General features: G+C 62.1%; 1 protein-coding gene across 1 annotated transcript in view; it reads left to right on the top strand.

Annotated features, from left to right (window-relative positions):
- Positions 1–24882, top strand: part of DNAH17 (dynein axonemal heavy chain 17) — a 101391-nt gene that overhangs the window by 52218 nt on the left and 24291 nt on the right. Inside the window, exons 37-59 of the mRNA XM_030295066.1 lie at positions 408–565; positions 996–1134; positions 1259–1486; positions 1873–2010; positions 3467–3599; positions 4103–4230; positions 4850–4998; positions 7325–7607; positions 7699–7872; positions 8080–8287; positions 9697–9862; positions 10634–10736; positions 11366–11513; positions 11907–11998; positions 12641–12802; positions 13294–13458; positions 13683–13874; positions 18351–18617; positions 19459–19620; positions 21074–21307; positions 21653–21817; positions 23285–23380; positions 23537–23754. Coding sequence (XP_030150926.1) covers positions 408–565; positions 996–1134; positions 1259–1486; positions 1873–2010; positions 3467–3599; positions 4103–4230; positions 4850–4998; positions 7325–7607; positions 7699–7872; positions 8080–8287; positions 9697–9862; positions 10634–10736; positions 11366–11513; positions 11907–11998; positions 12641–12802; positions 13294–13458; positions 13683–13874; positions 18351–18617; positions 19459–19620; positions 21074–21307; positions 21653–21817; positions 23285–23380; positions 23537–23754 — 3908 coding nt within the window. The remainder of the gene's footprint in view (positions 1–407; positions 566–995; positions 1135–1258; positions 1487–1872; positions 2011–3466; positions 3600–4102; positions 4231–4849; positions 4999–7324; positions 7608–7698; positions 7873–8079; positions 8288–9696; positions 9863–10633; positions 10737–11365; positions 11514–11906; positions 11999–12640; positions 12803–13293; positions 13459–13682; positions 13875–18350; positions 18618–19458; positions 19621–21073; positions 21308–21652; positions 21818–23284; positions 23381–23536; positions 23755–24882) is intronic.

Raw genomic sequence — 24882 nt, 5'->3', positions numbered from 1 at the left:
CACTAGGGGGCGCCGGGTAGGACACGCGGGGGCACCCGGGCATGTGCTCCGCATTGTTTCTGAAAACTGCACGGGAGTCTAGTGTCTCAAAATGAAGTTTCATTACAAGGAGAGAAAACAGGGCCTGGGTGGCTCAGTCGGTTAGGCATACGACTCTTGATTTCAGCTCAGGTCGTGATCCCAGGGTCACGAGATTGAGGTCTGAGCTGGGCTCTGCTCTGGGCATGGAGCCTACTTAAGACTCTCTCTCTCCCCCTCTGCCCCTCCCCCCTCAAAAAGAGAGAGAGAGAGAGAGAGAGAGCAGGAGCGTCCTCTGCAAACTCACATCCATGCACTTTAACACAGACGGAGATCCAGCCCGAGGAAGCTGGTCATTCCCACGCGGACGTGTCTGTGTGCTTGTTTAGGTAAAATGTGTCCAAGATGCAATTCGGGCCAAGAAGAAAACTTTCAATTTCCTGGGAGAGATGATAAGCCTCATCCCCACCGTGGGCCTGTTCATCACCATGAACCCTGGCTACGCAGGACGCACCGAGTTGCCCGAGAACTTAAAAGCCTTGTTCAGGTGCGTGGGCAGAGGGGAAGCTAGCCCAGAGCAAGCTGGGAGCCAGGAGAGGCCGGGGACACGGGGCTCCCCAGTCAGGGAGGCGAGGGGTCTAGCAGGCAGGGCCCCCTCTAAAAGTAGGCGGCGGTCTTCCCTCTCTGCCTTCCTGGAGGGCACGGGGCACGTGCGCTTCGGTGGAAGGCAGGGTTCAGAGAAGAGTCCGTAGAACAGGCGTAGGGCCTGGCGACAGCCCGGGCGGAGGGCAGAGGGCATAGGAGGAACCAAGGAGGTGGAGAGTGGAGGGGGGCTGCTGGGAGCCCACCCCCTCGGCCCCGAAACCCTGACGCTGCGGGCTGCCTGGCAGGTGAGGTGCCGGGCTAGCTAACCAACCATGGGGTGGCGGGAGGAAGACGGGAGAAGCCGGAGGCCCACCCCGGCCGATCTCCCCCAGGCCCTGCGCCATGGTCGTCCCCGACTTTGAACTGATATGTGAGATCATGCTGGTGGCCGAGGGCTTTCTGGACGCCCGCCTGCTGGCCAGGAAGTTCATCACGCTCTACACCTTGTGCAGGGAGCTCCTGTCGAAGCAGGTGCGAGCTGACGGCATCTGGGGCCCGCAGGGCGGCTGGGGAGGGTGCCTTCCGGGCCGGTCTGGGGAAGCTGCCCGAGCCGGAAGGCATGCTCACGTCCGCCGCCCGTGCCTGCCCTCCCCAGGATCATTACGACTGGGGCCTGCGAGCCATCAAGTCCGTGCTGGTGGTGGCCGGCTCCCTGAAGAGGGGCGACCCCAGCCGGGCGGAGGACCAGGTGCTGATGAGGGCGCTGAGAGACTTCAACATCCCCAAGATCGTGACCGACGACCTGCCTGTGTTCATGGGGCTGATCGGGGACCTCTTCCCTGCCCTGGACGTGCCTCGCAAACGGGACCTGAATTTTGAAAAGGTGGGTCCTGGCGGGCCCTCGGGTCCAGCCAGGGCGGGGTGGGTGTCGCGTCGGCACCTCCATGGCAGGTGCGACGGTGGGGCACGCGGCTCCCTCTGCCACGAGAGGCCCCCTGGAGCCACGAACGGCCTTCCAGCCCCGGGGGGCCCCTCTTTCAATGCTGGGGGCCGGGTCTCCCGGGGGAGCAGAGAGGGCTTCGGGCAGGTCTGTCCCCCGCAGGGGTGCTCGGGAGAATCACCGGCAGGGCGAGCGAGCGAGCGAGCGAGCGAACACAGCCACGCCGGGGGGCCTCCCTCACAGTACCCCCTGCCAGGCAGGAAGTCCCCCTCCCGCCAGGACCGCCTGGTCCCCGCGCCCAGCACCCCGCCCTGTGCGCGCCTCCCCAGATCATCAAGCAGAGCGTCGTCGAGCTCAAGCTGCAGGCGGAAGACAGCTTCGTGCTCAAGGTCGTACAGCTCGAGGAGCTCCTCCAAGTGCGGCACTCAGTGTTCGTCATCGGGAACGCGGGCAGCGGCAAATCCCAGGCACGCCGCCCCCCCCCCCCCCCCACCGCCCCCCGCGCAACCCTCGCAGGGCCTCGTCACCTCCCCACACCCCGGGGGCAGCCGCAGCCCTTGTCCTGGGCCCTCCTCTCTTCCTGCTCCTTCCCCCTGGACACCAGCCACCTGGCCCTCTGTGGCCAGTGCCCCACCCCCACCCTCCTGTTCCCTCCTGCCCCCCTGTGCAAGCCCCCCACGTTCCTGTCCCCTCCTCCCCCCATGTGAGCCCCCCCACATTCCTGTCCCCCCCTGCCCCCCCTGCACCAGCTCCCCACGTTCCTGTCCCCACCTGCCCCCCTGCACCAGCTCCCCACCCCCACTCCTGTCCCCTGTCCCCTGCCACTACCTGGGCATAGTGAGAAGCAGAGGGTGGTGGCCAATATTACTCACATCGATAACATCGGAAGATTCTAAGCCAGCCAAGTGTTCAGCCGAACGCCCACAGGATGGATTCCCGTGCTATTAATTCAAGATCGTTTCCAAAGTAATAACACGGGGGACGCTCACAAGTTATTTTTAAAAAGGCAGAAACTATATGAACCCAGTCTTCTAAAAGGAACATATACATATATATGCATTTTTTTTAAATTTTTTTTTTTTCAACGTTTATTTATTTTTGGGACAGAGAGAGACAGAGCATGAATGGGGGAGGGGCAGAGAGAGAGGGAGACACAGAATCGGAAACAGGCTCCAGGCTCCGAGCCATCAGCCCAGAGCCTGACGCGGGGCTCGAACTCACGGACCGCGAGATCGTGACCTGGCTGAAGTCGGACGCTTAACCGACTGCGCCACCCAGGCGCCCCTATGTATGCATTTTTAATGTTTATTCATTTTTGAGAGAGAGAGGGAGAGGGGAGGGGCAGGAAGAGGGGACAGAGGATCAGAAGAAGGCTCTGTGCTGACAGCCGACACGGGGCTCGAACTCAGAAACCGCCAGATCATGACCGGAGCCGAAGCCCGATGCGCAACCGGCTGAGCCCCCCCAGGCGCCCCACACGTATGCATGTTTATGTCTGCACACACACACGCACACACACGCGCGTTCACGTGAACCACCGACAAGTGTCCTTAAACACCCTTTTCTCTGGGTGGAGGGATGGCGGGGAGTTTTCTTCCGCGAGCGGGGACGGCCTCCACGGTCAGGAAATCGCTGCGAGTTTTCCCGAGCTTAGCCCGGTCTCCGGGCACACGGTGCTCCGCTGTCCGCGGATGGGAGCGCCTGCGGTCCCCGTCCCCGGGTTACTTGCCTCGGCCACCGTTCGGGGGACGCACGCTCACCCGTGTGTCGGCAAAGCACAACAGTCGCGGAGCAGGAATTCTGCCTGGGGTTCGCAGGAGGCCCCCGCGGCCCTCGTGGCGGGCACCTTCCTGGGTTCGGGAGCCGGAGTGGCCGGGCCCCCGAGCCCGGTGTGAACGCCCGCCCCCCCGCCCCCACACCCAGGTCCTCAAGTCTCTCCACAAGACCTACCAGAACATGAAGAGGAAGCCGATCGCTGTGGACCTGGACCCCAAGGCAGTCACCTGTGACGAGCTCTTTGGGATCATCAACCCGGCCACCAGGGAGTGGAAAGACGGTAGGAGGAGCCGGGTCCGGGCAGGCGGAGTGGAGGCGGGTCACCGGCAGGCGTCCCAGGGGCACCCCGGGCCTGCTCACCCACCCCGGCCCTGCTCACCCCAGCCCTGCTCACCCACCCCGGCCCTGCACACCCACCCCGGGCCTGCTCACCCACCCCGACCCTGCTCACCCACCCCGGCCCTGCTCACCCACCCCGGCCCTGCACACCCACCCCGGCCCTGCTCACCCACCCCGGCCCTGCACACCCACCCCGGCCCTGCTCACCCACCCCGACCCTGCTCACCCACCCCAGCCCTGCTCACCCCAGCCCTGCTCACCCACCCCGGCCCTGCACACCCACCCCGGCCCTGCTCACCCCGGCCCAGATCATCCACCCTGGCCCTGCTCACCCCGGCCCTGCTCACCCACACCGACCCAGCTCACCCCGGCCCTGCTCACCCACCCCGGGCCTGCTCACCCACCCCGACCCTGCTCACCCACCCTGGCCCCACTCACTCACAGGCCTTTTCTCCACCATAATGCGGGACCTGGCCAACATCACTCATGATGGCCCCAAGTGGATCGTCCTGGATGGGGACATAGACCCTATGTGGATCGAATCTCTCAACACCGTCATGGATGACAACAAGGTTCAAGGGGCTCCTGGGTTCTAGAGCTAACCCTCAAAGCCTGGCGATGGCCCGGAGGGGGGCAGGGGGCTCACGGGAAGCACATCACCACCTGCTGCACACAACGGACAGAACCTTCCGTAGACTGGCCCTGGGGAGTGAGACGGAACCTTCCGTAGGCTGGCCCTGGGGAGTGAGGGTCTGTCTGGAACGGCAGCAGCATGGGTGAAGGGCACAGATATGGAAAACTTTCTTGCCTAAATGGCATGTGACATAACGTGGCAGGACATCTAACATCTTGGAAGACAGAAACAGAATTCAGAATGATCTAGAAACAGCGGAAGACGACGATTCTTACTTGGGTGGAACAGGGAACACAAGAACTCCGGGGGGGGGGGGGCGGGGCCACGCTTTCCAGAAACAAATGTGGTATCACAGTGATGCCCTACGCGGTGCTCACTTCGGGAAGCCTCCTGTGTTGTCTGGGGGTGGGACAGGTGTCAGGGACATCTAGGGAAGCTGGCTGGTGACGAGCACAGGTGCACGGGCCCTCTTTGTTCTGAGACACCCCCGTGTGACGAACCATCAGGACAATGGCACGTCGGCCGCTGAAAACCCACAGGCCTGACTCCCTTCCCAGGTCCTCACTCTGGCCAGCAACGAGCGAATCCCCCTGAACCGCACCATGAGGCTGGTGTTTGAGATCAGCCACCTGAGGACGGCCACCCCGGCCACCGTCTCCAGAGCCGGGATCCTGTACATCAACCCCGCAGACCTGGGGTGGAACCCGTGAGTTGGGTTTTCGCTTTTCCGTTCCAAACTGGCAGAGAAAGGCGAGGCTGGTGGCGTTTCCGAGTCGCCTGTGCGGGCGTGCGGGCATTCGCTCAACAAATACCGCACGCAGGGCCTCCCCCGGGCCCCGGGTCACGGCAGCGGAAGGACCGGCGACAGCCGTGTAAACACGAGGTGACTAGCACACGGCCCCGTGCGCCGGGAACCCTGCGGGGAAGCGTTCCCGAGAGGAAGGCGCAGTTTGGGCTGACACCTGGCGGGAGAGGGAGTTTTCCAGGCGGACAGAAACTGCAGGGAGCTCGCCAGGCGAGAACCAGCCTTGACGGGAACGTGGCGGGGCGGGGTGGCTAGAGGGGGAGGTTCCGGGGTCCCGGTGGTGGTCGGGTGTCCGTGGACGGAGCGTCAAGCCTGAAGATGCTCTTGGCAGGAAGGAGCTGATACTGGGCAAGCCTGCGGGGCCCACACGGGGGCCCTTTCTGGGGTGAAGAGGGCCGGCCACGCCAGGGGACGATGGGTGACCACTGGGGGCAGGGAGGAAGGGACAATGTGAGAAATGCTCAAAATCCTAAGAAATGGAAGATCTGGCATTGATTCGGGGGCCCGAACCCAAAATCAGAGTGTTGGAGGGTCTGGTTCCACCCAGAGGCCCCCAGGGAGCCGGCGGCCCAGGCCTTTCTCCTGGCTGCTGGTGGCTCCGGGCCACCCGTGGCCACCCTTGGCTCGTGGATGCATCACCCGACCTCTGCGTCCACATCCACATGGCCACCTTTCTGTGTCTCTCGTGGTCTCCCCTCAGTCCCCTTTTCTTGTAGGGACAGTCATGGGATTGGGGCCTGCCCTCATTTCGGGATCCTAACCTTGACTACATCTGCAAAGACCCTTTTCCAAAGAAGGTCACATTTATGGGTCCTGGTGGACATGTGTTTTGGGAGCCACTACGCCACATGTGAGAGTTTCCAGGGTGGGAAGACGAGGCAACAGGAGGGAGGCGGAGGGTTTGGGGGCACCGGGGGGGGGGGGTGGGGGGTAGGAAGGAGAGAGCCGAAAGGAAGCCTTGTGCCAGGAGTGGTTCTCGAGGCCCCCGGAGGAAGGACCAAGCCGGTGAGCGGCTGTTTGGGGACGAGGAGGGGGGGGAAGTGAAGAGGGCAGGGGGCCAACACGCGCCCCCCGACCCCCGGGAGGAAGGCATCCCTCCCACGGGGACAGCAGTGACTTGAGGCCGGGAGACCGCAGGGCACATCCCAGAGCAGGAAGGGGAGCGAGGTTTCCCCCTGGGCTCACCCCGCTTTGCCCGCGGACACAGATCGTGGAGAGGATCGGTCTGTCATTCTGGACAATCCCGGGTGCAGTGGGGCAGACGTTTTAGCTGCCGGTCCTCCGTTCTGATGCAGGCACGTTAAGAATCGGAGCCTGTCCTCGGGGCTGCGGATGCCAGGCTAGCCGTGTCTGGTGACGTGAGCCCCCCGCTTCTGCCCCATCCTGGAAATGATGCGCTCGCTGACCCACGAGGGGGCCGGACGCTGTTTATGCTTTAGGCAGGCCACTTAGCGCTCACGGCAGGCCAGGCTCCCTTCTGCGGGCTCTAAAAATATCAGCCCAGGCAGTCCTCACTCCCGCTCAGAAATGAAAAACCTGGGAGCCAGACACGTTGAGTAACTCGCCCAAGCTGCTGCTGGCCGAAGGGGATTCAAGCCCAGGCAGCAGGCTCCAGAGTCTGTACCCTCGCCCCTGGGGTGGCCCACTTCTCAACAACCCACGCCAGCAGCGGGCGGACACCAGACAGGCCAACACGGGTCCTCAATGGTTCCCTATTGCATTAGTTGGGACGCCTCCGTAGAACGTGACAAATTCATCTCTAATTAGCTAAAGCCAAAAAAAAAAAAAAAAGGTTGGCTCAATTCACCAAGCGGTGCTTCAGGCACGGCTGGATCCAGGAACTCAGAGGATCTAATGAGAGGCGCCTGTTCCTCTGTCTTCCCTTCCCTTCCTGTCCCCCTCCCCCTTTCCACACAGACGATGTGAAATCTTTCTCCTCCCCTATGTCCAGCCCTGCCCCCATCAGTAGTGGCTTCGTCTGGGGTAGCGAAGATGTCTCCCAGTCGTTCTCGGCTACAGGACCCCCCATGGCTAGAATGCCAGGGGCAGAGCGCACCCCCAAGGCCCCGCCACCCCCGCCAGACCCTCTCAAGGCCTGCGTCTGGCCGCATCACCAGGCAGGAGCGCCAGAGTCACTCAGAGGCGCCGGGGATGTTCACCAAGGGGAGGGAGGCCACGCGGGCCCGCCACGGTGGCCCCACCACCCGGTGCCCCCCGTCTCCCCCAGGGTAGTGAGCAGCTGGATTGAGAGGCGCAAGGTGCAGTCGGAAAAGGCCAACCTCGTGATCCTCTTTGACAAGTACCTGCCCACGTGCTTGGACAAGTTGCGTTTTGGGTTTAAGAAGATCACGCCCGTGCCGGAGGTCACGGTCACCCAGACCATCCTGTACCTGCTGGAGTGCCTCCTCACAGAGAAGAGCGTGCCGCCCGACTCCCCCAAGGAGCTGTACGAGCTCTACTTTGTGTTCGCCTGCTTCTGGGCCTTCGGGGGGGCCATGTTCCAGGACCAGGTGAGCGGCCGCCCCCCCCCCCCCGGGGAGCCAGCCGTCCAGGCGGGGCCTCTGGGCGTCCCTAGCCGGGCCCCGGTTTGCTTTTCAACAGCTTGTGGACTACCGAGTCGAGTTCAGCAAATGGTGGGTCAACGAGTTCAAGACGATCAAGTTCCCCTCGCAGGGAACCATCTTTGACTACTACATAGATCCCGACACGAAAAAGTTCCTGCCGTGGACAGAGAAAGTGCCCTCCTTCGAGCTGGACCCCGACGTCCCGCTGCAGGTGCCCGCCCCGGGGTGGTGACGGTTGGGGAGCGGGACTCAGCGCCGCGTCTCACGCTTCTTGACGGGTCACCGAACACACACGATTTTCAACAGCAAACCCGGGGACTTGGCAAACCGTTGGGTCTGCAGGTTAGCCGGGAGGTGGAAATCAGAGGTGCAGGACGTCTGAGGGTCACGACTCCTCCCGCCCCTCCCCCCGGCCCAGGCCTCTCTGGTGCACACCACGGAAACCACGCGCACTCGCTACTTCATGGATCTGCTCATGGAGAAGTCGTGGCCGGTGATGCTGGTGGGGAACGCAGGCACGGGCAAGTCGGTGCTGATGGGGGACAAGCTGGAGAGCCTCAACGCCGACGACTACCTCGTGCAGGCCGTGCCCTTCAACTTCTACACGACCTCGGCCATGTTGCAGGGTGGGGCCGGGGCCGGAGCGGGGGTGCGGGGTGGGGCCGGGGCCAGGAGGAGGGGTGCAGGGGTATAGGGTGAGGCTGGGGGCAGGAACAGGGGTGCAAGGTGAGGCTGAGGCCAGTCTGGGGTGCAGAGTGAAGCTAAGGCTAGGAGCCAGGGGTACAGGATGGGGCCGGGGCCAGAGCAGGGGTGCGGGGGTACGGGGTGGGGCCGGAGCCAGGAGCAGGGGTGCAGGGGTGTGGGGTGGGGCCGGGGGGCAGGCTAGGGTGCAGGGTGGGGCCGGAGCCAGGAGCAGGGGTGCGTGGGTGTGGGGTGGGGCCGGGGCCAGGAGCAGGGGTGTAGGGGCATAGGGTGAGGCTGGGGGCAGGAACAGGGGTGCAAGGTGAGGCTGAGGCCACTCTGGGGTGCAGAGTGAGGCTAAGGCCAGGAGCCAGGGGTACAGGATGGGGCTGGGGCCAGGAACAGGACTACAGGTGGGACCAGGGGCAGGAACATGGGTGCAAGATGAGGCCAGGGCCAGGCTGAGGTGTAGGGTGAGGCCAGGGGTATGCCAGGGTACAGGGTGGGGCTGGGGCCAGGAGAAGGGTGCAGGGTGAGGCCAGGAAAAGGGGCATAATAGGGGGCCAGGTTGAGGTGCAAAGTGGGACGGGGCCAGGTGCAGGGGTGAGGGGTGGGGCCAGGGGCAGGAGCTAGGGTGCGGGGTGGGGCTGGGACCAGGAGAAGAGGTGAGGCCAGGGAAAGGGGTGCAGTAGAGGGCCAGGTTGAGGTGCAGAGTGGGACGGGTCCAGATGCAGGGGTGCAGGGGTGTGGGGTGGGGCTGGGACCAGGAGAAGGGGCGAGGCTAGGGAAAGGGGTGCAGTAGAGGGCCAGGTTGAGGTGCAGAGCGGGACGGGTCCAGATGCAGGGGTGCAGGGGGTGCTCAATGACCACGATGGGTCCTCACAGCCCCGCCTGGATGCCCCCAATCACGCTCATCCCAGTGGCTGGCCCCTTACCGCCACAGTCCCCATTATCCCTTTTCACTAAGACCAGGGACTGGCCAGGTTCCCCTTTGCCGGCCACGCCCCCTCCACTGGCCTCCGTCCTCAGAGGAGGGGGGATGGGAGTAGTCACCAGGACCCCTCGTCCCAGAGCTCCTGGGCAGATCCCACCGGGAGCTCCCGCCACAGCCAGTCTGGGGTGGCCCCAAGGTTGTCCAGGCGCAAGGCTTCTGCCGCCTGCGCCTTGGACCCTTGATGCCCAAGGCTCCCGGCTTTGCTCCTGGGGTTGATGGAGTCGAAGCCCACCCATCCTCAGGGCCCCTCCAGGGCCACTGCCCAGGCCACGCCACCTGGTGCTGGGGACCACGGGCCCCGTAGGACCTCCCTCCAGGATGTACCAGGCATGGAGGCAGCCGGCTGGCTCCCTTCTCCAGGGGTTCTGGAGAAGCCGCTGGAGAAGAAATCCGGGAGGAACTACGGTCCGCCAGGCACCAAGAAGCTGATCTACTTCATCGACGACATGAACATGCCCGAGGTGGACAAGTACGGGACCGTGGCGCCCCACACGCTCATCCGACAGCACATGGACCACGGGCACTGGTAAGCGGGCGGTGGGGCGGGGGCTGCGGGGAGGGTCCAGGACCGGGATGCAGACCGGGCCAGAGGAGTGCACCTCCTGCGAGGCTCGGGACAGCCCGGCCTCCCTCCGCCCCTCGCTCACGCGGGCCCCCGTTCGCAAGACACCCACGGTAACGGCACAAGCACCATCCGGCATTAGCAGACGGGGTCAAGGACTCGCAGAGGCTGATGGCAAATCGGTATCCGGAGCGTGCCAGGAATTCCTGGAAGCCAAGAACAAGCAATGACTCCCAGCGGAGAAAAACGCATAGGGGGGGGGGTGGTGCGGGGAACCCCAACAGGTAAGAGGCACGTGAAAAATGTAACCTTTCGGCTCATCCGAGTCCCTGCAAGTTTTGTCAGGGAAACGGCCAGCCTATCTGAGAATCGTCGTCGTCATTATCATTCATGATTACAACGACCCAGGCCAGGCACCCCTGCCCTGTGTCGGGTCTCCGTGCATTAGCGCATTTAGTCCCCGTGCTGGCGCAGGGCACGGGGCGCTGGGCCGCCTTGCCCGGGGTGGGGGCCCGATGCTGCTGGACGGCAGAGCTGGGGCGGAAGCTCGCGCCTGCACGCTGAGCCACCCCGCCGCCTCTCGTTTCCAGATTTTCCTTGAGGACAGGAAGTGAAATCGGCCCGTTCACATATAAGCGATACTCATGGCGGGTTTTGGTCACCACGCGCGAGAGATGATGGCGGGCGGGGTGGGGGCCGGTGGCACAACTTTGGGGGGGGGTCTCCCTCGCGCAGGTACGACAGACAGAAGCTGACGCTGAAGGACATCCACAACTGTCAGTACGTGGCTTGCATGAACCCCACCTCCGGATCGTTCACCATCGACCCCAGGCTCCAGGTGGGTGGAAGCCACACTCAGCTCGTCCCGCCGCCGTGGGGTTGAGGTCTCAGAACAAGCACATCCCCTACGGTATTCGGGACACGCTTACTCATCAGGACAATTGTTTGTTATTTACCTGAAACTCAGATTTATCTATTATTTTTTTTAAGTTTTTTTTTTAATGTTTGTTTATTTTTGAGAGAGAGAGTGTGAACGGGGGAGGGTCAGAGAGAGAGGGAGACACAGAATCGGAAACAGGCTCCAGGTTCTGAGCCGTCAGCACAGAGCCCGACGCGGGGCTCGAACTCACGGACCGTGAGATCGTGACCTGAGCCGAAGTCGGACGCTGAACCGACTGAGCCCCCCAGGCGCCCCTCTGAAACTCAGATTTAGCAGGATCTCCCGTACTAACGTCTGCAACCCCATCCAGGCAGGACCTCGCTTCTGAAGGATCTAAGCGGATCCTTATGATTTCGTGGGATCTCACCACATAGGACGCCCAAGGAGGGAGACCGTCCGTTCCGACCATGCCCGCGAGACACTAGGTGACGGGGGCAGAGCCTGTGCCCCCAGGCAGGCAGGCAGCCCGGGCCACCAGCTGGTCCCCCCGGGGCCGCCTGACGGGGATCTGTGGTTGTTCCCGGCAGCGCCACTTTTCTGTGTTTGCCGTGAGCTTTCCGGGCCAGGAGGCCCTCACCACCATCTACAACACGATCCTGGCCCAGCACCTGGCCTTCCGCTCGGTCCCCGCGGTGGTTCAGAAGATGAGCGCCCAGCTGGTGACCTCGGCCCTGGGTAAGCTGACGGCTCATCCCCTCCCCTCCTGTCAGGAAAACCTCCTGCTTCATGGGGCTGATGGCTTCTTCGTAGTCTCCCCTGGCAGATATGTTATTTATACTTTTAAAATCAATATTTTTAAACGATGCTATGTTGCAGCAGGAGATGTGATGAAATCCAGTGGCTTGAGGGGAGGGCGGGGGGCGGGGGGCAGGGGTAGGAAATTCAGTGTGCAAGGAGTGATTTACACGTCAGTAGGGCAGCAAGCCTCCCTCTTCGGCCGTGCAGAACTTCTTACTCAAACTGTCACCACCTCGTAGTCCGTTTGCCTTCGAAACTGCACCTTAAGCTCTGCCCTTCCTGAGGCCGTTAAGAGCACCTAAGAATCGATGTATCTTTTTCCGGTAACAGCCCTGCATCAGAAAGTCACTGCGATGTTTCTTCCCACGGCCATTAAATTTCATTACGTCTTCAACCTGAGGGACCTCTCCAGTATTTTCCAGGTACTGCTCTTTCAGCCCTCTTCTGGCCAAGTCCCTGATCCGTGGGTGCTCTCCTCCTGTGCTGCTCTCAGGAGAGAAAGCAAAGCGACCTAAGGACTGAGGACGGCAATGATGATGGGGCTGCGTGTGTCATTACCCTGTTTTGCTTGCCTGGTTGCATCTCCCACTCGAAGTGTGGACCCCATGCAAGCAGGGCCTATCTGGGCCGTGATCCCGGAGCCCCAGAGAGGGTCTGGAACGTGGTAGACTCTCCTTAAGAACCTGTCGGACGTGCCCGGGGCACTCGGTCGGCAAACGGCTGAGCCAGGACCGGATGCGGGCAGGCTTGCGGCGGATCCCCGGCCCGTAACTGCCCGCCCTGTGGCCTTCGAGAGTCGGGTTCCCCTTCGTGGCCAGACTCGTCTGTCCCTTCTCCGCCAGCCACCCCGTTAGAGAATGAAGGCATCGGCCCTGTCGCGGGAGGAGGATTCCCCCACATCTCTGCCCGCGACACAGCCTCCGGGATGCACGTGGCCTCGGCCATCCGTGGCTTGGCAGATCACCGCCTGGGGAAGTGACCACTCTCTCGCGTCAGCTGCGTACGGCACCTGGCTGGCCTCCGTAGTGCAGCTGACGACGCTGACCGTCCCGTGCCTGGGGCAGGGGCTCTTATTCTCCACAGCGGAGATCCTGAGGGTACCGCTCGACCTAGTCCGCCTCTGGCTGCATGAAGCCGAGAGGGTGTATGGCGACAAGATGGTGGACAGAAAAGACCAGGACATGCTGCGCAGAGTCACGATGGCTTCCACCAAGAAATTCTTTGACGTAAGTCAAGCCACCAAGTCCCTCTGATGAGCCCCGACAGGCTCTAGGAGGGCAGGGTGCCTGGGGCCTGCCGATAAGGCGAGCCCTCTCGGAAGGGCCCCGACGTGAGCGTGCGAAGGACCGCGCCGGGTCCCTAGAGATGACTCGGTCACGCGAGTGTGTGTCTGGGGGAAGGACTGACGCCTCAGTAGGTCGCGATGTGATGAGCTCCCTCCGTCCGCTTGGGGTAGAGAAAGGCCTGCTTGGCTCATGGCGCTCTGCTCGTACGTCCTAGGCTTTCTTGGAAGATTCTTTTCTTTCTCCTGACGTGATGGGAGATGGGACCGTCCTACCGGGGAGTTTTTTGCCCACTGTTTGCAGGGCCCCAGCAGCAGCGGTTTGGGCCCATGAAGACTCGGCCCGGCGTCCCGGGGCCGCTGCGGCAAGCAGCGCGATGCGTTGAGCTGCGTGCCCACGATGGACCGCGGAAGTGCCTTACCTCTTATTCCTAGGATCTCGGCGAAGAGCTTCTCTTCGCCAAGCCAAATATCTTCTGCCACTTCTCTCACGGGATCGGCGAGCCCAAATACCTCGCGGTAACCAACGTGGCCCATCTACACAAGCTCCTGGTGGACGTCCTCGACAGTTACAACGAAGTCAACGCGGTCATGAACTTGGTGAGGGGCGTGCGCCGTGCTGACAGCACAGGCGAGGGGCCGGGACCCCGCTCTCCCCGTCCCGCCTCGCTGGGAACCACGGCGGTGCCCTGGGGCGGCGTGACTCCCGGCAAAGGCTGCCTGGACTCCCCCCCCCCCCCCCCCCCGCCCGAGGAGGGTCTGGGCCGTGGACGGAGCCGCGCCCGCGCGCCCGGGATGCCAAGAAGCCTCTCGGCTCTCGGCAGGTGCTGTTCGAAGACGCGGTGGCTCACGTCTGCAAAATCAACCGCATCTTGGAGTCGCCCCGTGGGAACGCCCTGCTGGTGGGTGTGGGAGGCAGTGGTAAACAGAGCCTCTCGCGCCTGGCCGCCTACATCAGCGCGCTGGACGTGTTCCAGATCAGCCTCAGGAAGGGCTATGGGATCCCAGACCTCAAGGTGAGACGTGGCTTTCTGACGAGCCGCCCCTGCGGAAGGGGAGGAGGCGGGGGGCAGGGAAACTCTGACCACGCGCCGGTCCGAAAAGAGGCCCCCGGGACACAGAAAGTGAATGTCCCTGCAGGGTCCTCGTCGGAGGGAGTAAGGCCGGGACACGTGCTTCCACCAGCGCCCGCGCCCCTGTGGCCCAGGGGAGAGGCCGTGCGGGTCCCCGTCCCCGCCGGGCTGGAGTCTGTGGGGTCAGCCCAGCAGCAGCGGGACCCGGTTCTTGCCCCTGGTCGCCGAGTTGTTCTGTGTCGTTCCCGGGTCCCCAGAGTAAATAATTCCGGGCGGTTACTCGGTATCTGACTACGAACTTGGATCCTGCCAGGCCGCGTTTTGAATTAATCAAACAAACATTAGTGTCAACGGGTCTCCCATCGCCAAGACGTGCCGCGGAGGCTTTTCATTGATTTCTTTTTCCCGAAAGTTTGCTCTGGCCGGGGAACTGTGCTCATCAGACATGAGTGGTCCAGGGCAAATCGGCGTCCTGCTTCAGATTAGAACTGAAACTGATTCAACCGCAGTACAGGGGGCGCATCTCTCTCTGCGTTGGTGCCGGGGGGCCGCTTCTGCAGGCCGGACCCAGCGGGGACCCTCCCCACCGCACGGGGCCCCGAGGACCCTGAGGGTCGTTGGTGGGCAGCTTTAGCGGGGTGACCTGGAGCCCTGCCGGGGCACAGCGCCCTGGGATGCTCTGCGGGAGGAGGTGGGCCGCTGGCAGAGACCCTTGGAACGACAGTGGGGACGGGGTGCTAATTCTCAGCCCTGCTGGCTCTGCCAGGGGGGCTCTGCCAGGGACCACAACCTCTGGACAAGCATGTGGCTTCTGTCCTTGGCATTGTCCCCAGTGGATTCTACTCTTTCCAGCAAAGGACTAGCCGATGTATTTTTAGGTCCTTGTGTTAAGGGAAAGGTCTTCCTACGGGGGCACCACCGCCTCCTGGACTGGACCGGCTCGCAGCTTAGCCGGTCAAGTTAGTTCACTCTGATTTCCCGGGTGCACTCGATGGCATTTAGGACCCTCGCCTCTGAGCTGTATCATCTCACTGGGTTTTCTCCGCTGAAAAGTGTCTAATCTATCAACCGAGTTATACTGGTTTATTTCTTTTTTGTAATGTTTACTTATTTTTGAGAGAGAAAGAGAGAGAGAGACAGAGTGTGAGCAGAGGAGGGGCAGAGAGAGAGGGAGACACAGAATCGGAAGCAGGCTCCAGGTTCTGAGCCATCAGCACAGAGCCCAATGCAGGGCTTGAACTCATGAACCGTGAGATCATGACCTGAGCCGAAGTTGGACACTTAACCGAATGAGCCACCCAGGCGCCCCACATACTGGTTTATTTTTACGATTGCATCCCAGTGTCTGTCGCTGTGTGGATTTTGTCCCTGGCACATCACTTTAGGCCCAGTTGTGAGTGTTGAGTCTGAACAGCGTTCTTACAGGCGATCTGAGGGCTGTGCCCTCAACACCCACTGCGAGCCGGCTGGTGCTAACCGCCCGCTATCACTTATTGAGCAGCTGCTGTGTGTTCAGAAGTAAAGAAGCAGACAAAGCGGGCTGACGGGGCTTGTGTTGTGCCGTTAGTGATGTGATGTCGTTACGCGGTCCATACCATAAGCTGTGGACGCCCGCTGGAGGTTAGAGGAAGGAAAGGGGTCAGGAACCGCCCCCGAGGGACACTGTGGAGAATCCTGGACGTGGTCCCCAGGAAACGAGATGCCATCAAGTGTTTGAGCAGAGAGAACCAAGACCTGGGAAGGTCCCAGAACAAAATGGAGGGCGGTTTGAGGACCACAGAGAGTGCCGCAGGGTGAGCGGTGGGGAGGTGCAGAAAAGCCTCGTGCCCCACAGGGGCTGGGACCGGGCCGTGTAGGGAAGGGAGCGGGAAGGGAGAGACCTGAGGGGCAGTCTAGGGGTGCCCCCACCCGCCAGGGCTCTGCCTGCACAGGAGGGAGTAGGGGGGCAGGGCCTCGCTGGGCTCCCCACTCTCTGGGCCCCAGCGCTGCCCTGTTTGTATTCCTGTGGGATGCTCCCCCAAAGCCTGAGTCATAGCCCGGAGAGTAGGGACGCACCTGATGGGGAACCCCGGAAGTTGAGTCAGAGCCCAGCCCATGGTCTGATGATAAGCAGCTTAGGGGGCCTCCCAGCCAGAGATGGGAGCGTGTGCTCCCCTCCACCAACGCCGACCCCTAGACTCACCTGGACGCGGGTGATCACTGAGCTCCTTGTCAACGAGGGGCGAGTGGGGAAGGGACCCGCAGGCACCCGAGCTTAGGGAGCTGACCGTGACATCCGCACCCGGAGCGGCGCCCAGCAGGGTGGTGCCCTCCGCCAGGCCGCAAATGAGGCCGGGGCAGATCTGGGCTGGGGGCCCGGGGGGCAGCCGGGAGGAACCTACGTGATGCCACTCCGCATACACGGGCACCTGAGGAATTTGGGGGAGAGGAAGGACGTGCTGGGGGGCTGGGAAGTGCTGGGAGGTGGGAGGTGGGAGGCGGGGACCCCAGGACGGGACCAGCAGCCTAAGAGGGTGGGAGTGAGGGACGGGCAAGAGAGAACATGCAGGGCCGAGGCCACATGAGGGCAGGTGTGGCCGCCAGGGTCAGAGGGGTGAAGCTTTGAGACGGCGGGGCAGAGCCAAGGCGGGGCAGGACAGGGACGCGCCAGAGGAGGGACAGCCCCGTGGGCTCTCCTGGGGGCACCGAGGAGAGAGCCGGCCGGCCGAGCAGTGGAGCACCTGTGGGCTGATGGGAAGGAGCCACAGACCCAGACGTGGCGGGAGGGGAAGCAGCTGGGTCAGGAGGAGCCCCTTATCCCCATTCCTAGACCTTCAATCTTTCCAGAAACTTCCACCCTGACCTGGACGGCCATACAGTTAGCTTTGCGCACCTCAGCCAGTCGGACCAGACTTGGAATCTGAATTTGGGGAACCTTTGCAGCTTTGCACCCAGTGGCTCCCACCTGCAGGAAGAAAGGCCCCTCCGCGGCATCCTGCCGACCCCACCCCCCGCCCTAGAAGCTGCCTTCCCACTCACAGACCCGCTGCCCTCCGCCACCTCCCTGGGGATGACAGCCGGGCCGCGCACGCTCAGGCCTCTGGATTTAGACACATCTCCAACCACGGGCTCAGTGGGGCGGCAAGACGAGGAGAGCCTTCCTCCTAGCTCTGAGGCTCCTCCAGCCTGCACCCCTGCCCCTGCCCCTGCCCCTGCCCGAACCCCACCGGTGTGGCCCTCCTCTTCTAGCTCAGGACCTCCCCTCGCTTTCGTGCTAAGTTGTCAAACACGTGGAACTTGGGGCTTGCTTTCCACCGCCGTCCCCTCCAGCTAAGGACCTTGGTAACGTTTCTGTCCGGACAGAGACGCCAGGGAGGCTGGCCGCTGCCAGAGGGCAGCACTGAGCCACACGGGATGCCTCCAACTGGCCCGTTTTAAAGCCTTTGAAACGATTACACAGGCCCATCGGTCTCAAAGAAAAATTAGACATTACACGTAGTAGGTCATCAAACCCTGCAAATTCGCATTAGTACCTGGACGACAGACGTTTCCAACGAATATTTACATCTCTCGCGTGCAAGGGGGCACATTCTTTGAGAAACGCAAGGTATTCGTACCGTTCTGACACGTGTGTTTGTTCTTTCTCCTTTTTACTAGTCTCCTTCACGGATGCTTCCAGAATGAGCATAGTCGTTTCACGCGGCTGTTTCTTTAAATCCTAGTAGGGACAGGACAGGCGTTTCGCTCCGTGTAGGGATTGCTCGGAGCGGTGTCCTCCTGGCACTGAGCTCCAGACCTGAGCCCGCAATGCATTTACTGAGGACCTCCTTTGGGATCTCTATTTGAGGGTCCCCCCCCCCCTTTATCTTTTCTCGGTAGTAAACTGTGTGCACAACACAAAATTTACCGTTGTCACCATACAGGTCAGTGGCATTGAGCACACCCACATTGGTTTATAACCCCCCCCCCTCCCGTCTCCGTCTTCCCAAACTGAAACACGAAGTCCCCACCCCTGGCGCCCACCCTGCTACGTTCTGTCTGTATGAACCTGACCACATCAGGGGCCTCCAGCCAGTGGAATCCTACGGTATTTGTCGGTATTTGTCGGTATTTGTCGTTTGCGGACGGGAGTCACGTCCCCCAGGCACATCCGGGTTGCAGCAGGTGTCAGGATGTCTTTCCTGCTGAAGCCTCAATAATCCATCATATGGAGAAGCCACCTTTGTCCGTTTGTTGGCCGACGGACACTTGGGTTGCTTCTGCCCGCGTGGGCGCTGTGAGCGTGGCTACTCCCCGCCCAAGGTTTTGGGTCCCCTTCTACAGACCCCGCACGTTGCTTACAAAGCTGATCCCCGGTTGTCCCCTCCCGGGTGGTTGTGGGGGACGCCTCCAAGCAAACGTCCCCGTGACCGACCCTCGGCGTGTTCTCCTTGCGTCCAGGTTGACCTGGGTGCACAGTACATAAAGTCAGCTGTGAAGAATGTCCCCTCGGTGTTCCTGATGACAGACTCCCAGGTGGCCGAAGAGCAGTTTCTGGTGCTGATCAACGACCTGCTGGCCTCGGGGGAGATACCGGGGCTGTTTACGGACGACGAGTTGGAGAACATCATCTCCTCTGTGCGACCCCAAGTGAAGTCCCTCGGCATGAACGACACTCGGGAAACATGCTGGAAATTCTTCATTGACAAAGTGCGCAGGCAGCTTAAGGTGGGAGCTCGCGTCTTCGCGGCATCCCGGGGGGGCCGGCGCGGGGCTCAGGTCCTTTCCTCCGTGCGGAGTCGGGTGGGGGGTGGAGGGGCTGCTCCCCCTTCGCACGAGGAAGGCCCATCGGAGAGGACGGTGGGGCTGCGTGGTGGACGTGAGCCGACGGAGGTGTCTCGTGGCCAAGAGAAGCGTTTTCTACCCCCGCCCCCCCGACACACACACGGGTGTAAATAGATGAGGAAGTAGGCCTTAACCTTCAACGTTCTTTCTTAGGGAAACTGGGCTGAACTACCCCACTGGACTGAGGGCACTTTGGGTCCTTTACTCCCTTCTGTCAGCATCCAGAAGGGGCAGCTGCCCCCCTGACCCAGATGGTGCTGCCCTCTGGGAGGGTTCAGCCCAGTAGCTCTTCTAGAACCTGCTGGGTTACACAGTCTGACCAGTAGACATTGTTTGGGGGCTGAAGGAGCCCCTGATGGATGCTCCCCGTGCCCCGCCCGGCTTTTCTCCGGTTGAACGGCCACTTCCAATGAGCCAGCCCAGGATCCCCGTGGAAGGAGAACGAGGAGGGGCCCGCAGGGCTGAGGCTTTTCCCAGTCCAGCCAAAGGGACCCCAGGGCCTGTTTGCATAGCACCTATGAACAGCTGGGGTCCCAGGGAGTCCCAACTGTCTGGGAATTAGCCACCTTCTTGGAGGCCTGGAGGAGGCCCGCCCTGTCCTTGGGCCTTATCTGCCCGGCGACCCAGAGAGCTTTCCTTCCGAAGGAGCTTTCTGCCGGACTGGCAGGCTCTGGCCTCAGCAGCACCGTGACCAATGAGCTGTCCCTCTGTGTCCTGCATCTAGGTGATCCTGTGTTTCTCTCCCGTGGGCTCCGTCCTGCGTGTGCGGGCAAGAAAATTCCCCGCCATTGTCAACTGCACGGCCATCAACTGGTTCCACGAGTGGCCAGAAGATGCCCTGGTGTCCGTGAGTGCACGCTTCCTCGAGGAGACGGAGGGCATTCAGGTGAGTCACTGGGCACGGCCCCCTCTGCCGCCCCCTGTACTGGGGCTCACAGAGCCAGGAGGGTCTGCCGCGTGGGACAGGGGGACCCCACGCGCTCTGCCTCCAGGGCAAGTAAGGACTCACCTTGGTGCAAAATTTAAGAGAAGGGAGGGAGTAACTTCAAGCAGTCAAGATCGGTGATGTCTTAATGCAGTACTGTTAACCATCCAAATTGATGCCGAATAATTCACAACGAACGAATATCAAAATTGATCAAAATCGCAAACGATGATAAGTTTCTGGTTGTTGTTTTTCACGTCCTGCATTGCTGTGCCCCCAGACTCTCGTTTCTGCCAGCTTGGAGTACCCTCCCCTGAGGCCACGGCCCCACGGGGCTGGGGCAGGAGGGTTGACACTGGGGTACAAACAGACTGAGCAGATCAGGCTTTAAACGTAGTGCCTGATCAGGGCTGCCTGGGGAGCCCGTGTTTACTTGGTAAGCGTGCACAGAGGCCCACACTTACTCTGGTCTCGGGCTCCGGCACAGCCCTGCCCGGGGCTGCCCCGTCCCCTGTGCCCTGGCCCTTCTCCTCTACAGGCCAGGACGGCTGTGATGGGGAAGTCAGTCTGCTTGTCTTTTGCAGGCCGTTTCTTTAATCGAAAGACGGTGCCCACGTTCACTGTTTGAGCTAACTGCTGGCCTAGAAATGGCCATTAAACCCTGACCCAGCCAGTGGGGGAAACGAGGAGCCCTAGAATAAGTCACACTTGGTTATCATGTTTTGCTTTATTTTGGACACATATTCAGTTACTAAGTACTGAACCTGAAATTAACCGTGGGCCTGGTGGGAAAGGTGGGTAAAATCTGCTGGTCATTGCTAGAGCACCTACTCTGGGATGGGCCTTTCCCACACTTTGCTCGGGGCACAGATGTGGGGTTTCCAGGCCCCCCCCAAGATCGGGGAAAGGCCCCCACGGCTGGCACCAGCGAGGGCCGCAGGGCAGATGGCTGAAGCAGCAGGTGTGAGGGGGAACACGTTTCCAAATTACCTTGAATCACGGCTGGTATGGCTTGGACCATTCCTGGGACCAGGCGCCCAGGCAGATGGGGTGGACCCAGACGGTGGTGGCTGTGACCCTGCCGTGGGAAGCAGGACCCAGCGTAGGACCCTTCGCACAATAAATGCCTACTGGATGGCCCAGGTCGCTCAAACATACCGTCGGGCCCTCCACTCTCCCAGGTACGGGCGGGCGTGGATCAGAGAGAGGTGATCACGGGAGTCAAGCCATGCTGCGTCCCTGGCACTGAGCCAGACCCTTGCTGGTACAATGTCACCAAGCGCCCACGACGGCCTGCACAGGCAATGCTGTCTTGACGGCCCCCACTCCTCCCGGGGCTCCTCCAGGGCCCCCACCGGAGTGGGGTCGCTCCCGCCAGGGGACAGGGAACCAACGGCCCATCTTGCCTTTGCAGGGAGATGTCAAGGCTTCCATCAGTCTCTTCATAGCCTACGTGCACACAACGGTCAACGAGATGTCCAGGCTGTACCTGGCCACCGAGAGGCGTTACAACTACACCACCCCCAAAACCTTCCTGGAGCAGATCAAACTGTACCAGAACCTGCTGGCCAGGAAGAGAATGGAGCTGGTGGCCAAGATCGAGAGGCTGGAGAACGGCCTGATGAAACTGCAGAGCACAGCGTCCCAGGTAGGGAAGAACCTTCCCCCGAGTCGGAGGAACGGGATTCCCGCCTTAGAGAAACGTCCATTCTCACGCCAGAAAGGACGCGTGGGTTTTAATATTAAAAAAAAACACAAAAAAACGAAAACGGGTTCAAAATGCTTTCGCAGTGCTGACGTTACGTTGGGTGCTTCGCGTCGGCCGAGCCGGGCGGGATTCGTGCGTCCAGTCTGGCGCGTCCGTGACGTGCCCGTTCCAGGACGCCCTGCACTGAGGCCACCCTATCACCTACTGCCGCCCCGCGCCCCCTCCCGCTCTGTGTCGTGGCCCCGGGGCCCAAGCTCACGCGTCTCTTGGCGTCTCCTCCCCGAGGTGGATGACTTAAAAGCCAAGCTGGCGATTCAGGAGGCTGAGCTCAAGCAGAAAAACGAGAATGCCGACAAGCTGATCCAGGTGGTGGGTGTGGAAACCGAGAAGGTCGGCGAAGAGAAAGCCATTGCGGACGAGGAGGAGGCCAAGGTGGAGGTCATCAACAAGGTGTGCAGACACGCGGGGCCTCCGTGGGCTGTGGCTCATGGCTATGCCAGGCCAGGCCTCCCCTGAGTGGTCAGTATCTGCCATGGGCCCAGGCAAAGGCCGGGAGGGCTCCCAGACCTGCAGGAAGCCCCCTGAGGGGGCATCTCTCCCAGCTCAGAGGAGGGCCGTCTCCTCTTGGAGCCGTGCCGTCTGTCCCCAGGCCACCTCGGTGGCATTTCCAGGACCTGGTAAGAGACGCAGGTTCTCGGGCCCCGGCCCAGCTCTGCTGAATCAGGTCTGCATTTTAACAAGATGCCAGGGACCTGTGAGCACATTAAGGTTTGAGAAGCGCCCCGCCCTTGGATGGGGGCCCCGGTCCTCAGACCCTGTGCCAGGAGCTCCCTCCAGAGGTGCCGCGGTCACTGGGCCGGGCGGGGCGGCAGGAGCTGCAGAACCACGACCCTCTGAGGCTCAGGGTGGTCAGCAACGTGCCCGGGGGTCTCGAAACTAGGGAGTGGCAGTCAGGACCCACATCCACACCCCAAACTCTGTGACCTGCCCGTCTGATTCCACGTGTGGCTCTTAATGTCCAGGCACCCACCACTCTCCAAACCCGGGGTCAGGGGCGCTCCCCGGGGAGGAAGCCCCGGGTGGCGCCCCCGGGTTAGCCCGCCCAGGCAGCGCCTTCACCCCAAGAGACCTGGGCCACGAGGAGCCCCCGCCACTGGCTCTGAGGCCTTACTGTCTCTTAGTGCCAGTGTGTGATTTCTCCAAAATGGAACAGTTCGGAGGTCTGGCTCGCCCTCCCCGTAAGGAAGTGAGAACGTGTTCACGCACCTGTGCGGAGTTCGCTCCTCGGATCGGGAAGAACCCCTCCGAGTCTCTGGGTGCCGAGCACAGAGACCAGTAGCCGCGTGGTGTCCATCAGGAAGGAGCCAGTAGGGGCTGGGGGCTTTGCTGGGTGCAGAGGACGAGGACAGAAAGGAGAGGGTCTGTCTGCAAGGCACCCCGTGGAGAGTGCATCCTGCCCCCGACTTTAAGAACACCGTGGGGCACGACCACAGGAACGGGCGTGGAAGTTGCTGGCTGGGCAGGCTGCCCCGGGGATAGCACCCGGGCCTTCCTCCCCGGAGCACCCTCGCGGGGGCCGTTTCTGGATGCGGGGGCTGGAGAGGGGCGGGTGCCGGACATTAACCGCTGTCAGTCCCGGAAGCGGGGGCCATTCCAGAACCCCAAGTCCGCCACCCCCATGGCTCATCGCGACCTGTTGAGGGGCAGGGGCAGAGGGGCGGAGAGGAGAAAGGCGGGCTCCAGGCGGTGACCAGTGACCTCCCGGGCATGAAGGGGAGCACGGGGCACAGCACCCTCCTCACTTCCGTCCGTGCTCTCGCTGCTGCCCAGGGCTACACACACACACCCACACACACACTCTCACACGCAGCCGCCACCAATCCCTGCGCTGATCTTTCCCGCGTGGCTTCCTTCCAGAATGTCACAGAGAAACAAAAGGCATGTGAAACGGACCTGGCCAAGGCGGAGCCGGCCCTGCTGGCCGCGCAGGAAGCGCTCGACACGCTGAATAAGGTGCGGGAAGGGAAGGAGCAAGAAACGGACCGGCCAGAGTGGAGGAGAAAGCCGTGGTGTGTGTGTGTGCAAGCGGCCGCAGGCTTGTGGAAGCTTCCCAGGGTGGTCCCGGGGCCTGCGGGCCCCTTTCAGGTGCTCCCCATCTGTCATTTTCAGAACAACCTGACCGAGCTGAAGTCCTTCGGGTCACCCCCGGACGCCGTGGTCAACGTCACGGCCGCCGTCATGATCCTGACCGCGCCGGGGGGCAAGATCCCCAAGGACAAGAGCTGGAAAGCGGCCAAAATCATGATGGGCAAAGTGGACACGTTCCTGGACTCCTTGAAGAAGTTTGACAAGGAGCACATCCCCGAGGCCTGCCTGAAGGCGTTTAAGTGAGTCAGGCTCGGCCGCGCCGCCCAGCTCAGCACAGTGGTGCCAGGGTCCCCCGGGTCCCCTCCCGCCAGCCCCGGCCAGAGACCCGTTCCCAGGGGAAGGCTGTGCCGGCCGGGGTGGGGCAGGGCCTCAGGCCGTGTGCAGCAAGGTGGGCCCCCGGAGCTGGCGGGGGGCGGCCTGGGGAAACGTGGCCGCACGCGGGTCCTGGGGCACCTCAGCACCCTCTTCCTTCCCCACCGGAAGGAGTCAGTGCAGGCGGAAAGGCCCGTGGCTCAAAATCCACAACAGCGCATGGGAGGGTCTAACAACCCGTCACACAGCCCACAGGACCACGAGAAACGCCACCAGGGCCCCTAGAGGCGAGAGCAGTTGCACACACACGCACGCACGCACGCACGCATGCCGTGTGCATCCGCTGACTCGGGCCCCGTCGTGCGTGCTTTCTGCTTCCCGCTGCTGTCACCGCAAATGCGCCACACCTGGAGGGGCAGACCCGGCGGGCTGGCCGTGTTGCTGAGGGGCGGGCGGGGGGAGCAAACCAAGTGCCGCCAAGGGGGCCTCCACCACCGGGAGGTGGACGCGCGCTCAGCCTCCTCGCGGGCGCCGGTTCCCCCACGGTCGAGACGCCTGTGTGTGCGCAGAGATCGCGGGGCTCCTGGCGCTGACCGGAGAACACGTTTTCTTGCCGGTTCATCGGGCTCTCCTCTAACCGCCGGACGGCCTTGGCGGCAGGCAGAGTGTAATTTCCCTAACTGGTCCCAAACCGCGGAAGATTCAGGCCGTCTCCGTTCTGCCAGCTCCCCGACGGCCGCGGCCCCCGACGGGTGTCTAAACCCGTAAACCTGTCGCAACGTCAACCTAGAGGAAACACGAAGTAAACCGAGGGCGGGGATGGCCGGCTGTACTCCCGGCCGACGTCCAAATTGCTCGTCGGTTCTATTTTGAATTAACCCATTCGAGAGTCCTTCTGCAGGGAGTTCAGTCTGTTACGCTTAACGACGTCGCTGTCGCTTTTTAAAATACTGGTTTCCAGAAGGGTCTAAAGTGCCTCTGTGCCCCCTCACACCCCAAACCACTTTTTTCTTCTTCTTGAAGACCCTTCCCACCACGCGCCCCCCCCCCCAAAA

This window comes from Lynx canadensis, chromosome E1, assembly GCF_007474595.2.
Source record: "Lynx canadensis isolate LIC74 chromosome E1, mLynCan4.pri.v2, whole genome shotgun sequence".
In the NCBI taxonomy this organism is placed as follows: Eukaryota; Metazoa; Chordata; class Mammalia; order Carnivora; family Felidae; genus Lynx; species Lynx canadensis.
The sequence above is the reverse complement of the archived record's forward strand: the minus strand, read 5'-3'. Positions and strand labels throughout refer to the sequence as shown.